The sequence below is a fragment of the Sylvia atricapilla genome, chromosome 8 (assembly GCF_009819655.1).
Source record: "Sylvia atricapilla isolate bSylAtr1 chromosome 8, bSylAtr1.pri, whole genome shotgun sequence".
Classification (NCBI taxonomy): Eukaryota; Metazoa; Chordata; class Aves; order Passeriformes; family Sylviidae; genus Sylvia; species Sylvia atricapilla.
In genome coordinates, this window is record NC_089147.1 from 9,926,928 (window position 1) to 9,945,463 (window position 18,536).

The following is an 18,536-nucleotide window of genomic DNA, read 5'->3' on the forward strand; positions in this document are numbered from 1 at the left end:
GTCCTATTGTAAACGTCCTTCTATCCTGATCTTTCCATCATACTATCATTTTCCAGATGTCCCCAAAATGACTTTTTAAAATTACAGACAATATCATTCAATGCCATGACTCATATTACCAGAACCTGGGCATGCATCATACAACTCAGATCCTGGCAAAACAATTTCCCCTGCAGGGAAAAAAAAACCCTACAGCTTTACCATCCTCCAAAAGCAAGAAAGCTTTTAAGAGGTGATAGGAAAAACCCCAAAACTTCCAAGTTTTTCGAAGTGATACTGAAGGAAAAGTCTGGAGGAAGTCTACAAAAATCTGGCCGGTAGTGCATGTAAAAATATTTCTGAATATTGCTAGGCTGATGATCCCAGTTGATATGTCTTTCTGTCAGGGAATAAAAATCCTGAGAAACTTGGCAACTTGAAAATTTCCTATCTGAAGCTCCCTTTAGCTCCAACCTTTACCATCTAACAAACACTAAAGCACCCTACATTCAGAAAAGGTGTCTGTGCAGGTGTGGACTTTGCACCAGGGGAGCTTGTGAACAGGTTCACACAACCAGTTCCTTGCAAAACATTTGCTGTTTTACACTTGCTTTTACAACCAGCCGTGGAACAACACCTTTGTTCTGCAAACTGAAGTACCAGACAGACACATTAGAAAGGAAACACGGGATTTAAGGAATGGTGGAATGAATAAGTAGAAATAATTTTAAAAGATGAAGGGGTCTTAATATGTACAGTCTATCTGCTTGTTAAGTGAAGGCTGTATTAATGTCTATGCCTGTGCACTTACACAAAGGTTACTGGAGCACAGCAAAGGAAGAAGTAAATGTAGAACATGTCTGCTAGACAGAAAAGCTTTTAACAAAGCAAGCAGCAAAGTATCTCTTTACTGAACCTGGTCAAAATATACAGTAAAAATGCCCCTACATCACCAAATAATTGGGAACGTAGAGAATAAAAACTTGAAACTGGAAACCATGATGTATGTTTCACTGTAGTTTTTGAAACAGAGAAGTCACAAGAGCAGTGAAAGTGAAACAAAAATAAGGGCAAAAAAAGAGCAGAAAACAAAAAATCTTAGCTTCCCCATAAAACTGCAACTGAAAAAAACCCAAAACCCACAAAGCCCTTAATATAGAACAAAAATTAACTACATCTTACAAATCAAGAATAAAAGAGGATGAGTTTTCAGTGCATATCTGATAATTATCTAACAAGTTCAGCAAAAAATTTTACTTAGTATCATCAACAAATAAACAGAAGTCAAAACAGGTAGCTACACATCCCTGCTTAACAAGTAGTATCTTCAACTGGGATTTTGAGTTCTGTTTTTCAAAGTGCTGGATTCTAAGCAAGTATAAAATTCATTTTTATAGAACCAGCAAAGAAAGTCTTGGCTTAATCAGAAAAAGGCATTTTTAATCCAAGGCTATCAATATTGCACTCCAGTGCACAAATCGTCATATTTTCCTGTTAAATCCTGCCATGCATATACACACTAAAGAGAATAATTAAGATGTATTCTGATCCTTCAATCCACTAGTATAAAGACATAGACATGTACGTAAATCAGCTATTTCATGCTGTGTTTGTAAGATCAGGCATTTCTGGCTGAACAAAAAACTGGCCTCACTTCACACCAAAAAACATTCTATTGCAAGGCTCTGAGATCATTAAGATTTGCCATCCTAGGGATGAACAAAACACACCCTGGCTGTATTTCTCTGAATTGTTTTTAATATTTTACTAAAGAATGAACATTATACACAAAATAAGCTATAACCCTACTATTCTTTTCACTACCTAAAACATGCACGAGACGCTGATCTGGATTTTTCAGGCAAAAAGGATGAACAGGGAAGTAGACAGCGTGATGCCAACTGTTGCTTAGCAATACAACATTGCTGTGCCAGTTCCAGATTGTGAGCACAGGCTGTATGTATATGGCTCTCTTCCTACCAGCAATGTGGCATTTCAGAAAAATGAAACAAGGCAGCCACTAGAGAGAGTCAAAATGTACCACAAAGAAGAGAATGACACACGTTGGCGTCCCTCATGACATTATCAGAAAGGAGGCATAAATAGCAGCTCCCAGTAATTTCTCCTTATCATAAGTAGCATTTCTTAATAGAATTTTATCACTGTTTCTTTACTAGTAATCTTTCTTCTTCATGGGAAAGGCACACAAAGGCATTACAGAAGACACATCCTGTGTGTACCACATTCCTGATGATTGTTTTAAGGAGCACAGCACTAAATACAATTATTCCTGAGGACAAACCAGTAAAATTTCAGCTGGAGCTGTATCAGTAGCACCTCTGGCACTGCTCCTGGAAGGACTGTCCTGGGCCCAGCTGATGCAGGCAACATGAGCCGCTTTCTCATTTCAAACCAGAATTTATTTACAGCCCATTTACAGCCACTCAGTCTTCTGTCAACAAGGCTCAGGTATCTTTTCATCTTCGGAGTGCATAAGCACACCTCACTGTGAATGCATCGAAGTGTGAAACCCCTATCAGCTTTTATCTTCACATGCTGGACAAGCCAGATCTTAGTCCCACCTTCACAAAAAGGCTGACCCTTACAGCTCTTGCCTCTGCCCACTGTGTTCAAGTTAACTTTTCTTTTTCACAGCAATGCATCCCTACAATGTTAACATTTGCCTCCACGCTCCAGGGGCCAGCTAACGTGAAAACCAAGTGACAAACTGTTTTACCGCAGAAACTGTTCTAAGTTGCTCAAGACCACACCTGGTGCACTGAACCATCAAATGATCCCACTTAGAGCTCCCTGAGCTCAGGGTCACCAGCTGATACTCGTATTTGGAGGTGCTTTTCAGCGCTTGCACTCATCTCCATCACTTCCAGCCCAGCTACTGCTTTCCGAGATGGAACAGCACCAGGTATCTGCTGATGGGCTTAGGTCTAAGGAATAAGGCAAGGGAAGTAACAACTGCTCACCATCGGCTCAGTCACGCTGCCATCAGGACCATTTGCAGCTGTACTTTTATCACTGAAGCCATACCTCAGCAGCTCCTCTGAAACAGCCCCTCACAGGTAATGACTCAGAAAACGCTGCACTAGATGTTCATGTACATGACAGTTTGGTAACCACAAATGAAAAGCAGATACCAGCAGAAAAAGCAACAAGCAAAATCCCTTCCAACTTGTTTTCTTGAGAGCCCCTTATGAAAATCCTTGTAAACTCAATTCACTGTAAACCTAATTCATTGGTACTTCTAAAACTAAGATCACAAAGCCTAATTAAGCCTTAAACTCACACCAGGCCTAAGCAAGTCACTGAAAATTTGCTTTAGTTCAACTTTTATCAGAAACAGTCACTCTTGGGGATCAGGTTTCACAGACACCTTGTCTCAGGTCCCTTTTCTCACCAGTACAACATTCACACCCATGAGCAGATGCCAGCTCTCAGGGTTGAAGCAACCTAAGCACAGAATTAATAATTCCTTCACTGGAGTGACTTTATGCCTCTCTCAGGATTAGTTGCTTCATTTACACAGAAGGGAATTAAAAATTCTTGGAAGCATGCAAATCCAGAAATACTGAATTAAATTGTTACAATAAAAGAGATCCAAAATAGATGGTTTAAATTAATTCTTTATTAAAGGTACTTCAAAAATATAAATCAAAGGAAAAACAGGTGTTTTGCCAATCCCAAAACAAAGAGAAGACAGGAAACAAAGCAGGAAATTATGCTAACAAAACAATATCTTTTATAAAGACCACCTGAAGTGGTCTCTACATCTTTTTCTTAAGTATTTCAAAATCAAGAGAAAAAAGACCTGGTAAGCTGAATAATACAAAGAAATACAAATTCCTATTTCAAAGTCCTACCAGTGCTTTTTAAATGGAATGATAAATGCTATCTTCTGGGATTTATCATACGTCTTCCTTTCCCTCCCTTAGTTAAAATAATCCTTCAAATTCCCTGTCCTCAGATGAAGGGTCATTATAATGTGAAACTTAGCTCATTGAGCTAATCTGCTATCAGGGTCAGTTGCTTAATTTTAAATAAACCAAAAGCATCAGATCAATTGAAAAATCTGCTCACTAGAGAAAACTACTACAGATAACGTTGAAAACACAAATTTGGCTTACAAGAGCTGTGCACATCAAAACCCCAAGATCATAATCAACAACATACATGAACTTCAGCACACAATAGAAAATTGAAGGAACTTGCTACAAACAACATGGCGCTGTAAAGTACTTCAGATGGTCTAACTTGTATAAATGTTCTTTGATTTTGATTTGACTCAACTTGGCACACAGTGAGCAGTCACCTACTGAAGAACATGTTTTACATGGCCACATGTTATTTCATAGAGTGCCATGGGCTTAATTCACTGAGGGATCTTCTCTTAGAAAAGAAAAATTGCTGGTTTGCATACAGAAGATACCAGCTGTCATTTTTAACTAACTAAAAGCAAGAGGTACAGCCAAAATAAAGAGTACTTTAAAAAAATTAAACTTGATGTAACTTTTAAAAAACCATACATGAATTAAATTTAAAACACCACATGGTATTAATCTTGCAGCGAGAATAACGAAGATGATAATATGAAATAAATTTCAGATTGTATGGGAGACAGTAGACATGCTAGAGATGGCCAGTTGAGGACAGAGATTGAACACTGCATTCACATGTGTCAACAGTGGCTCCCAGTCTAAAATAGCCCTGAGCCAGAAGATGCCTGTCCCACCCTTTGCTCACTATGTACTAGTTTTCCAGATGTCAGCCAAACTCTGTGACAACTTTTTAACTGTTTAACAGATTTTTAGGTGAAAGGAGCTGTTGGTGTGTTTAATCTAATCTCCTATCAGAAAGCAAACCGGTTCCCCTCATAGCTGTAGAGTAAAATGAAAGGCTTCAGATAAAGTGTTTTAACCTTCAGTTGCACTCCACAAGCAGAGAGCAATAGCACCAAAGTGACTGGTCCAACAAGACACCCCAAAAGAGATCTCACTGTTCTTGTTGCAGAGGAAACAAGAACAAATTCCCATAATCATTATCCATCTGGTCTGGGGGCACCTTCTTCCTAAACTGAAACCTGTGGGTTTGTACAATTTAAACTTGTGTCACCAATCATCATCTGAGAGACAACAAATCCCTTCTACAATCCCCACATCCCTAATGTTTAATATGCTCTGGCTAAAGGCTGATGCCCTAGAAAAATTGGGAACGGGGACAGAAAGGTGATGGGGGTGGGAGGGCAACCATTCTTATCAGAACTGTAGAAGAGAACAGAATCCCTCCTGATCATTGCTACTAACTATCAATGCCAAAGTATGAAACGTAATTATTCTGATCCAAATGCAAAAGTATAGTTACACACAATACAAAGTTTGACTTAATTTTACTGGTTTAACAGTAAAGTACCTTTTAGTGTATTTTATTTTTTCTTTTCAGCCACCAGTAACTCCTGATATACCAGGCAGGCCAGTGTAGGAGGCAAAATCAAATTTACAAATTACCAAAGTCACCAGGGTCCATCATTTTTTTGCCCTCTTCAAACCAAAACACAGCATCCTCCTTCTGCAAAGTCTAGTTCTGATAAAGATGTTATCTATCAGAAAGCTGTTTAACATTAATTTAAAATTAGTCTCTACCATCCCTACAAATTTAAATGCCATCTGAAGAGAGCAAAGAGTTCTCTCTACTTTCAGTCTAATGGTAACATCCAAAGACAGGTTCTCCCTCATTATATCAATATTAAAATGCTAAATGGTGACCATATTGGCAGTCAGTTATTCTGATTCCAGACTGTAACATTGCTGACTGTGTGAAAGATGCACACAAGATACTTGCAAAACCTGAGAAACGGAGGCTCAGGTACCCAACATGCACCACACAAAACACCTGCATAAGGCTAGAGAGCACAAACTCTTAGTGACATGTTTCTGAAACTGTGTAAGCGATGGAAATTCAACTTAAAACTCATTTAATATGCGTTCATCAAAATGCATGTAACTCACAGACCTGCTCGTCTCAATTCTGATGTGATCCTTTGAATCACTCTTCCCTTGTGCCTGCTTCTCACATAAAGAAAATAAGATTATAGGCTTTTTCTTTCTGCAGTATACTAATCATTCCAAAAATGCTGAGCTGCAGTTATAATACACCCGTACACATTGGTCTCCGCATCTAATGACTGTGTGATGGTACATGCACTCACTAAAATAAACTGTCCCCATTCTAGTCTTACCAGGAGGAATAGCCAACCAAAATCCAAAATAAAAAATATTTTCATAAATACATTGAATCCATAAACTCAGAATTAACTAGCCACTAGAAGCTACCCTAACCTTTAATGAAAGCAGTACATACACATTTAACTATATTGGGTTTGCATTGGAAATGCGTTAATTAAAACATAAAATGGAAATTATAATTAGCTGAAAATGGCACAAAAATACAAAAACTTCACATTGAAACAGAATCAAAAACAACAGCTGGACTTTTTCTGAGCTATGAATGAAAGCATTACATTTTACTCAATTCACACTGTATACAGTAAGACAAAGCAACTGAAATTTATTTTATTTAATTTTTCATTGGTAGGGGTTTTTTCCCTTTTCAAATTACTGTTTAAAGCCTTTCTGGGAAATTAAAGATTTATATAAACGTAAATCATATTGTATGAACAGTTTATACCTAACTGGCAATACAATAAAAACATTAACCTTTCTTAAGTGAAAGATGTGTTTAATTTTTTAAGTCTGCCCTACTACATAAAACAAACATATAAAATGTACAACACATGAATATATCTTCACAATTTTAGCTAGTTAAGTAATGTGAGAATTATTTTATGGAGACCAGAGTTCCACTTTGTATCCTCCCTGCAGCTGAATGCTGTCCAACAGCAGGTACCAAGAGAAGAACCTACAAAAAGGGGGAAGGACACCCTGAAGCTTCCTGAAGAGTGAGGGAAGATTCAACAGTGACTTCCCAAATGTAGAAGCAACTGTTCTGATTTTTTTCTGCATAACTGCCATGGCACACTGCGAGCTTTTAGCATCTACATCAACCCATGCAAACACTGAGACCCAAATGTCCCCTGCCCATCAGTTCTGTCTGACCTTCACTAGTGTGAGGGAACACCTCACAGCCTCATCCCTGCCCTTCTGAACTTGGAGGACAAAATGAGTAAGTCACTTCCCATTTACCCTCAACTTGACATTTTCCAGTCAATTCCACTACTTTAAATTTACTAAGTCTAGAATTGAAGACAACAAGAACCTAAAGTTTTCCTTTATGTGACCACCACAAGAACTAGGCAGGGATTACAGTAATACAAAAATTAGTATAAGAGTGGGAGCCACTGCTTTCAATCAGACAAAGAAAAGGCTGAACTTATTGCAATTGCCCAATACTAGCAGAAACCAATTAAAGAAGTTTAATTTACAACATAGTCCAAGAACAAAACCTTGGACAAAGCACCAAACGTTGATCAGATTCCCCAAAGTAAGCCTATGGAAACAGGCTTGATGCCACAAAGCACAGAATGCTCACTGACCAAAGCACGAGGTCATGCTTAAAATGCTGAGAATATGAATATTGCTGTGAAAGCTGGAGCAGAAACCTCTACACTTTGCTCCATCAGAACAGTGAGTAATTAATAACATCAAACCCACTGGTCGCATCTGAACGTTGCCCCTGATCACTGAGGGAGCTGCAGGTGCTCAGACATTTCAGAACGAGACTTCTGCTTTTGCTAAACCTGCCAAATATAAATATCATTTTAAAGTAGTTTCACATTTCTTCAGTCACATTTCTTCAGAAATATCTTTACTTCTAGGGACTTAAAGGTCTCAACCATAGCTTTGCATAACATGAGCTGCACCAATTCTGTACATCTGGTTCTGATCAGTGCTTCATGTTTTATCAACTGTAGGTTTAAAGAGCACAACAGTCTCAGAGGTACACAGGGGTTAAACAGGTTAGAAGTGTGGTTTGGAGCACAATTTCAACCAGAAAAAAAAAAAATCGATAAATAAATGTACTACTTAATTTCATGAAAGCTGTGATTTCTGAGCTGTAAGTGCCACAGCAAAGGGCAGGAGGGTAAATACACCTCCCATTTTCCTAACCATCTCTTAGAAACAGTGCTAGTCAAACACTGGAAAGCGTGTCCATTACAGAATTTTCTCTGCTTTTACAGTATAATTTTGGAACATTTACAACTGACTATTCTTTTTCTTATTGAAGTATCTGTTGCCTGAGACGTCTGTGAATATGGCACATTTGACTATAATCAAACTGCACACGCAAGCACACAACACTAGAAAACTAGAATGCAGGTGAAGAATCTGGTATTTTTAAAAGATGTAATTGTTCTCTTATATTTCTTTGTCAGGTAAGTTTTTCTATGCTTTTACATATGAAATTATAAACATTTGAACAGAATGCTAAAATTTAAAGTTCAAAGAGGGAACACTCATAACGTGGTATTTGCAGGACAAAATTATCTAAGCTATCTTGTAATCCCAAGAAACAATTTACTCCACCCAAAATTTGCTTTCTGTCTCAAAAGTCCAACTAAGAGTTATCATATAAATGCTATGTTGTTCACCTTCTTCTATATAACTTTTGGTTCTATTAGTGTGCCAGCTAAGTATATAGAGATAAGACACTGTGTAAATAAAAGTAGCTAACAATTCCACCACCCTCCAAAAGGAAAAAAAACCCACCAGAACATGGGGCGGGGGATGCAATCTGCAATGAAAACACTAAACAGCTATGATCCCACTATGATTTTGATTCTGGGCTTGAGACTCTCAGAATGTGCTAAGCCATTCCACAAAGCTCATTTTTCTTACAGGAAATGATCTAATATAAAAAGTACTTTACAATTTTCAATCAACAGAAATACAGATATGAATGTATTAAGCCAATATCTATAAAGCAAGGCATTAGATCACTTCCTGACAACGAATATCTAAAATCGACATTTGTTACTGCACAAAAGCATGCTTCTACAGCATTAGTTGAGAGAAGAAGTTGGTATTTTTATGGAGTGGGTATATTGGCTCTGCTACCTCTGTAATCACTGCTGATGCATAATCCCCTCCCTGCCACTCCCCTGCATGTCACCCTCAAGTCCCTTTCTCACAGCTCCAGCCCATTTCAGTACATGCTGTTAGTTACCAAACAAGCTCTATTTTTTTAAATTGGGCAGATTCTGAAATCTTTCTGTGGTAAAACCAAAACTTGTTTAAATAGTCCAGCAGCTACTTTAAGAGGGTTTTTTGGTGGAGAGGAAGGGAGGGGTCCTTTCTGAGGGGAGAGACAAATAGAAAGCAAAGGGGGCTGCTTGTTTTTCAAAGCAGCGTGACAAAAAACATCCTTCTCAAGAAAAAATGAGGCCTCCATCAACAGGGTGTCAGTGGAGGAGGAGGAGACAGACCTGGCAGTAATGAAAAGTCTGGTCCATAACAGGAGGCTCACAGAACATCAAATATTTATAATGAGCAAACGTGCTTGGTCTGTTTTGCCCCTGGTCTGTAACCCGGAGTTTGAGTGAACTGAGAACCATTAACAGCACTCATACAGTGAGCGTCCTGACACCTGGGAGCATGTAAATGTTGCCAGAAAAGCCAGCCCTGGCAAACACCAAGCAGATACCCAGCAGCAGGGAAGAGACAAAGTGCAGCAGGAGCTCCAAGGGCCGCCCCAGCCGCGCACGCAGGCGGCCACACGCCATTGACTCGACGGGTTTGTCTCCGTACTCAAAGCTTCTGCTCAACAATCCCAACCACAAAGCAGGCTGTAATCTAAAAATCATGCCACAGCTTGCTTTAATATGTTGAACCAAAACTGCGATGACTAAGAAATAAAGCCAATGTTGCTGAACTGGCTACGGCTGCCTTTTCTGCAACATGCATAAATGTAGGCTGATCATTATCATTTAAGATGGAACCTAAAGTTTTTCCCTTCACTATTAAATTCTGTTTGAGAACCACATGAGGCACAAACATGGATTTCTGTTTAAGTTCTTATTTAAATACTATTTTTTAACTTACTGTTTACAAGAAAGATTTTCCAGGGGAGTAAAAACTGAACTAGAGTAAGGTTAACAACACAATGGCTCACTGCTGCCTCCTACAATTATTCAGCTGTCTTTGGTGGTTTCTTCAGCTCTAAAACACTGATACTCAGCTCAGATATGCATGTAAAGAGACAGCTACCAACATTTAAAAGCAAGTAACTTCTAAACATTTTTATAAAGACAATGCAAGGGAAAAACTAAACAAAGAAAATAGAAATCCAGTCCAACTAGGTATGAGCCTGATTCAAAAGAAACCACCTTAGAGAAAAGCTTACAGAAACTTTCTGAAGAAATAGGTGAGTCCAAACTATCTTGATTGCAGAGTGAGAAATTTCCCATCTACCACAAGTGACTTAACTGCCTAATAACTTTGTGCCTCTCCTACCCAAAGACCTTTCTGGTTAAGTACAGTCTTGCATCATATTAGAAGTGAGATTTTTCTGGTCCTTTGAGAAGTTCAGTGACTACCAGCCACTAAACAACTTAGTAAATCATACTACTACTCTGCACAGGAATTAACAGCATTAGTCTATAAGCCTTGAATATGGAAATTTCACACTTGCTTAGGGAATTTTTCCCATAATTAACAGTTTTTCCAGGGAACTCACTCCCTAAATGTGACACATACACTACACATAAGTGTTATGTAAAACAACATTCAGCAAGATTTATAAGATAGCAACAAAAATAAAGGCTGTACTTATGAATGGTCTAAGTTAGATGCAAACTCCAAATGGAACGGGATTTCCAGAGTTTACAAATATCATCAGTCCAGGAAGGAAGTTTAGTTCCAGTGGATACATCATCAGTGTAAACTCTGCTCAGGTCAAACAATCTCAACCAAAAGCCACAGTAACTTCATCCTCAACAATTTACTGCTAGAAGAAAAGCTGGAGTGTCCTTAAATGGTTCATCACTTTACTATGCATTAAAGTGCATTTATTAATGTATTTTTTATTTTGTATTTACACTGAATAACATTAAACTGATAATGTTCATTCTTCTGAGTATGTTCTGGTGACAGAGCTTAAAATCATGATGGCCTTGTTTTCGGTCTTTTAAAATCACAGCAGCCATCTTCTTCTGCCATCTGTTTAAAACCAATTTAATGAGCTAGAAAAAATCATATTTTGTTGCTTTATCCCATATGAGATTCTGAAACTAACAAGCAGGACTGTGCTTATCTTAGTCTATATTTCCCAGTGTAAGTTGCAAACTCTCTGCATGATGACCTTGTGGACTTGGGAGATTTTTAAGATGTTCCACCAAAGAACATAACATATACATAATTAATTTAAAACACTTACGATGTTAGTTCTATTCTTCTTTAGGCAAAGATGTAAGTTAAAATTATCTGCCAAAGTACTACACTTCAACTATAAGTGAGCCTTTCAAAAAGCCTTTACACCTTTATGTGCTCAGTTTCATTACAGAATGAACAAACAAGCAGTAGACATTTGCTTATAACCACAGAACGCCTTAAGATTTAGAAGTAATGGATTTGGATTTTTTTCACCGTAACTCTCATTCTTAAATTATTTAAGGTAACATTCAAGGTAACAAGCACACCTTGCTTTAAACTCCAAGTGTCAAGCTGTATTGAGCTGAGCACCAGCCATTCTACAGCCACCAACAAATACTTATTCTTAAATTTGTTCCCCTTACTGAACATTTTGAAATAGTGATTTATTTTCTCTTCTCCAGTCTCTTCACATACCTATGGTTTCTGGCAGGTCCAGGAGCTCATTGTGCTGCAAGTCAAGGTTGGTGATCTGCGTGCAGCTTCCAATCTCTTCTGGAAGATGTTCAAGCTGATTGTGCGCTACATCCAGCGTTATGAGGTTACACAACTCACCTAAAAGCACACAGGAAAACCAAAACATAAAGGACTTTAACGTACAGCTCCTGACAATGACCTCCACACAGAGATTAACAGAATCAGACAGATTTGGGGATAAGTTGAAAAAAAGCTACTGCTGCTATAAAGTTATACATATAAAATAAGGTATTACAGGATCATAATTTCATCAGTGAGATCCAAAGCCTGATCAACAATTTTGAAAAGCTCAGATAAAGCTTTAATAGGTTCTCCACAGAAATGTTATTTATTGATTGATTTTATTCTGACAGTTCAATCTGTGGAATACAAGTACAAAACTTGCATCTTACACTAGTTTCAGTCTGACCAGAAGCTTAAAACTTCACTAAATTGCATTAGATTTTGAGAAATTAAGATCTGCTTTTATATCATTAATTACTTTCAGGCACAAAATAAACAAATAAGAGACAGCAAAATTATTTGGCTGACAACCTAGATAATCCAAAGTCCTGAATGCTATTTTTAAATATTTTCAGTCATCATAAGAAAGACAAGATAAGTAAAGTGTATACAAGCAGACCTACAGCAAATGAAAGTTTGAAATAAAAGGCTTATCTATTAAGCATTAAAAAACTTTGGACTTGCTTGGAGTTTAGAGCCACTTTAAACAGAACTGATTCATTTCTGACTTTCATAAATTAATTTAAAAGCACAGCTAGGCACAACTCTCTGAACAGTAGTTTCACCTATTTTTAAGCCAAACACACCGTGTTATGAGCAAAAGATTGTTGGGTTTGAAAAAAAGAAAAAAAAAACCAACTGTGTGCATGGATACAAGTGTATGTGTTCACATTTTTTGCATCTGATAGAAGCAAAATTAATACATACAATTTGAACAGCTTCTCCCCGCTCCAGTACAGATGAGGTCACTGCATTTGTATATTGGAGCATGACTCAGTGAGTAACAAATTTGGAAGAGTAGCAAATTCCTTTGGAGGAGCAAATGTCTATTTTTAAGCTTCAGCATTGTATCTTTGACACAAGGATTTTCTCAACAGGCCTGCAGGATTATCCTGGGCAAGTTCTGACGCGTAGAGTGTCTACTCATTAGGTCAGCAGATAATCGTAACTGGTGATTTAATAAATCATAAAATACTTTGAGTTCAGACTCTGTATAGAGTTCAGACGTCATGGAGCCACAATACTCACCATGTACCACGGAACAATTGTGAAAGGCCAAGTAAAGTCAACCTCAAAGCTTCATTATTCTGTTTTTCTTAGATTGTTAACATATAACTGATATGTTAACATATCTTATTTCCTGCACTAATTAACCCAAAATGGGATGCTTTTCTAGAAACTAAGAAGATGGAAATGTAAAGCTGGTGCTCAGGCAGCTACTCCATCACTTGTCCCCTCTCTTACATCAGCAATCGAGTGTAGCCCAGGCAACCAGAGGCAACAGATAAATGTGCTGTTTCCAGCACTGCATAACCCACACACGTCAATGCCACCACCATACAGAAGAAAGCAAATGTAAGAAAAAAACTGAGCAAGAGTTAATGGTCTGTGGCAATGGCATCTTTATTACTCATGGAAAAAGTGGGCAAAGTGTAGAATGCAATAGGAGGAAGAAAAGCTTGATGTAGACTTAAACATCCCTCCCTTTAAACAAACAAAAAAAGAGCCTCACAAAACTTTATACTAAGGTATAAAGTTGGGGCAGTAGTTTCCACTTCATGATTGCTGTTTTCATTTGTTTTTACTTCAGACCTTAACGAATGATGTCGAATTTGAAATATGGCATAAATTCCATTTCATCGCGCCGAGTTCTCATTTACTTGACTCTTCCCACTCTACATCTGCTGAAGTCAAAGAAATGCTTGGGGGTTTTGCAGCAACATGTGCTGCACTTCATTTTTGCACCTGCTGATATTTTTGACAACAGCAAGCTAAATGTTTGAAACAAACATCTTACTACCTAATCCTGAGGAGGAAAAATAACGGAAAGTAATGCCTATGTCTTTCTAGAAAATTAAGGGCAACCAAACACTTTAGTTTAATTTGTATAGCCATACTTAATATTGTTACATTAAAGATGCTGGCATGATTTTAAAAAGCAACACTGGTAAACATTTAATAAAAATACTGAATTTTAAAACAGACTGAGGACTGCCCAATAAATTTTAGGCTTTAGAGCAGGAATCAAAAGTTAAAGCCCTATCATGAAGCATAGTGACTTAAGAAAAGGAATTCAAGAGATATAGAAATGTTCAGCTTTTAATTCACATTGCTCAATAAGGAATCTCATTCTTGGACATAAAGATAGTTTGACAGTATTTCATCAAAATGGGTTTATTGCCCTCTCTAAGGATAGGAGAGGGGAGATGAAATGCTGTCGGCACTAAATTTTTTTCAACACTCTAACTTGAATTACTGAGACACAACAGAGAGCATGCAAGTCAACAAAAACCACTCAAGGTACATTTTTCCTGTTGCTCTCCATTATGTATGGCAAAAAAATCTTACATCCAATATGCTTAACAAGGTGAAAAACCTTTGGATGATGTGATAGAGATCTGACGATCATAGAAATGAAGAGCATGAACCCAGCCTATCAACTTAAATACCCCATTTGAGATAGACATGAAATAAAGTCTCAGAATTACTTCATAACCCTAACAGGACACCTATAAAGAGGTTAACTCAGAAACTAAAGATCAAGTCCAGCTCTTCAGTGAACGGCCCACAGGGAGAGCAAACTCACACCCTTGGCGTCATGAGCACCATGCTCTGATCAACTGAGCTAAAACATTTTTTACATTTTCACATGCAAGGGCATACAGAGGTCCAGCTGCAGCCTGAGAACTAAAACACCGGATGCCCAAGTACGTGTGAGACCCAACACGGTGCATGAATGGAAAGGCTCTTCAGAGCACCTCACAGATTGAGGGCTGTTACTGCATGTGGGGCCTGAACACCTACTGGGAGGTAAAAAGGAAGAGCAACTAGGGATGGTAAGAATTGCTAGGGAATCTTTAGGGAACAGGAAAGGGAGGAATCAATGTAGCTTAGAAGGGCAAGTGTAGGAAAACAGAGGAATAAGGAAATAAAAGGATCCAGTCCAATGCTGGTAATGTGCTGTGGCCAACCAGCACCTCCTGGCCTGTCTTCTCTCTCTTTAAGCTCTATTTTCCTGGGTGAGAAGCTCTCTGTTCTGAGTACCAGCAACAGCACAGGTGATGTGACCAGCACCACTGAACACATCCCAGGCTGTGGCAGGAGAAGGGCTCTGGGCATGGCTGAGTGACCACACTGACCTCCCCCTGAATGGCCACACTGTGCACAGCACTGCTCACAACAGCAGCTCTGTCAGGAGTCACAGCAGCACAAACACATGGCACGAGCAGTCAACACAACAAATAATGATCTGCAAATACAAAGAGGCCAAACTGGAGGCCATCTGCATAATGCTGTTCCTAGGAGCTGATGTTTCAGTGAGTGAAAGTGTCCTTCCTTATTGTCTGAACAGTGGCAGTTTGTACTGAGGAAATGCTTCACAAAAAAAGTGAAATAAGTTCCACCAAGATACAACTGAAATCTGGCATTTTTGCTTTGCCAGGGTAAGAAGCGTATGTCAAAATCAAAAAAGAAGGTTTTCCTAAAGCAAAGATTTGTTCAGGTCCAAAAAGAAAAATGTCTAACGATTAAAGAGCTCATGATCTCACAGTAAAAGAATCAACATTTGCAATTTGTTTGTGTACTACATAAAATTTGCTGAAACACGTTTTTATCTTGATTTATCTTGATAAGTTAGCTAGAAATGTGCAGCAGATCAAAATCAGCCTTAACCAGAAAGTAATTTCCTGAAAAAAAAACCATTTCTTTTCATCCTGTGGACAACTCCTGCATCACTTTACTAAAATACTGTTCAAACACCGAAAATCCCTACAATAAGGCAAGCATTGCTATAGGGAAATACGAACCACAGGTCAAATGAACTAGCTCTTTTTGTCACAAGTAATGCCCAAAACAGATATGTTCTAAGCTCACAGTAGTGAATAAAGGATTTTCTATAGACTACTTGCAACTGCACTGCAGGGATAAGTACCCTCACAACAACTAAAAAATAAGCTAGGAAGGTGCTAGGGTTTGGAGTTGTTTTTTCGGGGAGAGGTTTTTTGCCTTTTTTTTTAACTATATTGCACGGTGATTGCAAAGGAAAAAAAAAAAAAGCAATTAAAGCTCAAAGTCTGCCAAGAAAGCAGACAGGAATTGCATGTACTAGCTGGCTTGACAATAAAAGATTTTAAAGTAGGAGCAATGCCCATTTGAAAAACATAAAACAGTTTCTCTATAAATAACCTTCACAAAACAGTCAGTTACACCCTAGTATGTAGTTTTTAAAAATGTTAAAAGGCTCTAAAAAAAATCATGTAATTCAAATGCATTTTTCAGAGAAGATAGTTTGTGAAGACTCCAACCACCTTCCATTTTAAAAAAGTTGTTAAAAATATAGCTAAGTATTCACCTAAACAATCCTTAAAAAAGGTGGAGTGAGCAATCACTTCACTGTTGTTCTCATACACGCAAAGAATAAATGTTATAGTATGACACTGCTAAATATACCTGCTTTTAAAAAGCCAGCACAATGCAATGACTAATATTTTCAGCACAATGAGGCAGAATTATAGCCCCATTTCATGGCCAACTTTGAAATCCTATTATGACAAGAGGGGCCAAGTTACATGCCCTGACTTACAAAACTCCCAAAGTTCTTTTTGGCCATTTAAAACACAAATTACTGCTTCATCAAAAAACACTGAAGTACACACAAATGAACAGCTGGAGAAAGTATATAGGTCAACAGAAAAGAGTCTTCAGTGTCTGCAATCACTAATTCAGTCAGTGGGCACCACTCTTGGATGGCAAACACAATTTGCAATGTAGCCTGTTTTCCACTGGATTAACGACATGCCTGCCCATGCTTAAGCAGATTGAACATTATGAAATCCTTCACAACATGATAAATCCTAGGCCAGATGACACAGCAAGAGGATCAAGACTCTTATGGAAAGTAGAAGGAAGAGGAGACTGCAAATATTAGTGGGACTTCAGGCTGGTGTGTCAGAACATTGGTTGCAAGTTAATTTGTAAGTATTAATTATCCATAATCAGCAATGCCGGGAACAAGTTACAAAGAGTACCCATAACTTTCATAGCTATTCATCTCTCACTTGGCTCTCTGCTGGCAAAGGAAAAAATAAAAAGGAAAAAGAATTTTCAGTCTACAAAAAGTCTTTGGGACAAGTTTTCTGATTCTAGAATTAAAGTTAAAAACAATTTTACAGTTTTGGAATATTTTGCCTCTCTCTCTATGAGAGCCAAGTACATCACAGTGACAGACAGCCTGAGCTCTTTGTTCTGCTTTACCAGCTGCCAAAAGAACAGGTAAGCAGTCAGTGCTATTCTGAATTATTACTGCACAACTGTAACTTACATAGAAGAGTTACCAAGGACAAGGAATGCAATTTTAATATGGTCATGAGTGACTTAGTGACTACCAAAGTTAAAATACTCATGTAAGTAAGAAATAAGCACAGTAATATTATTCACAATTTGCAGAATGCACACCAGGATCTAATTGTGGGAACCACTCAAAAACACAGAAGTAAAGCTCAGCTGAAAAGACTCAAAATCTACTCTAAAACAAGCTTCAACAAGATACAACGGCAGATTTTTTATTTATTGCTTACAACTGAAAGCAACAAACACAAATAAAATTAAAAACATGTTCAAACAAAATCCCAATATGCAAAATGTAGAAAAATGTGTTAGCAAGGGCCCAAGACAGGATTTGCAGTGGATAGCAGAACCTCATTTGAGTCCCAAGACAAAGGCAAAGTCTTGCACCTAGCAGGGAATAACCCTGTAAAGAGAGACAGCCTTGCACCAGGAGTTGAGAAACAGCTTTGCAGGGAAGGACCAGGGGCTCCTGGTGATGCTGACTCTGGGGTAACATCTGGATCCTGTCCATTCTGAGTATGCAACAAGCTCTCAAATAATAAAGGCTAACCACCTTCCAGGCTGCATTAGCAAAGGCAGCCTGAGGGAAGTGATTTTTTTTCCCTCTGTTCAGTACTTAGGAAAGTATTCAAACAGTTAAAATAATTGCAGCATTGATTAAAAAAAAAAAAAAAAAAAACAAAAAACACCTGGACTTCTAACAGGCTGTCAGTATCCACTGGAATTACACTTGGGGCATCATCCCAGTCAGTAAGCTCTGCAAGTAGATCAAAAACACAGGACTTCTTTATCATTATCCTAAAACTGTCTGAAGAAAATGTAATCAGGAGGAATTTGACTAGCTGACAGGACAAAACTGCATCCCCACAAGAGCTTTCACAAGAATCAGAATCCAGAGACTAAAGCTGAAGCTGGTCAAAAGGAGATCTTTACTTTTCCTGCAGCTCAAGAAAGCCACCAGAACTGGATCAAATAAGCAATCCTTATCTCTGATTTCTAGAGAGCAGCACACATGCTGCAATGCCTGGATTTACTGCACTCCTGTTTGCAACTTCATGCTTTTATCACATTAACATACAAATGAATAAAAGTATTCTCAACCATTGCTTGCAGACATTA

The 18,536-nt window shown here is 38.1% G+C and overlaps 1 protein-coding gene across 1 annotated transcript in view; it reads right to left on the minus strand.

Moving 5' to 3' along the window:
* SHOC2 (SHOC2 leucine rich repeat scaffold protein) overlaps positions 1 to 18,536 on the minus strand; it is a 59,915-nt gene that overhangs the window by 10,667 nt on the left and 30,712 nt on the right. Inside the window, exon 3 of the mRNA XM_066323587.1 lies at positions 11,790 to 11,927. Coding sequence (XP_066179684.1) covers positions 11,790 to 11,927 — 138 coding nt within the window. The remainder of the gene's footprint in view (positions 1 to 11,789; positions 11,928 to 18,536) is intronic.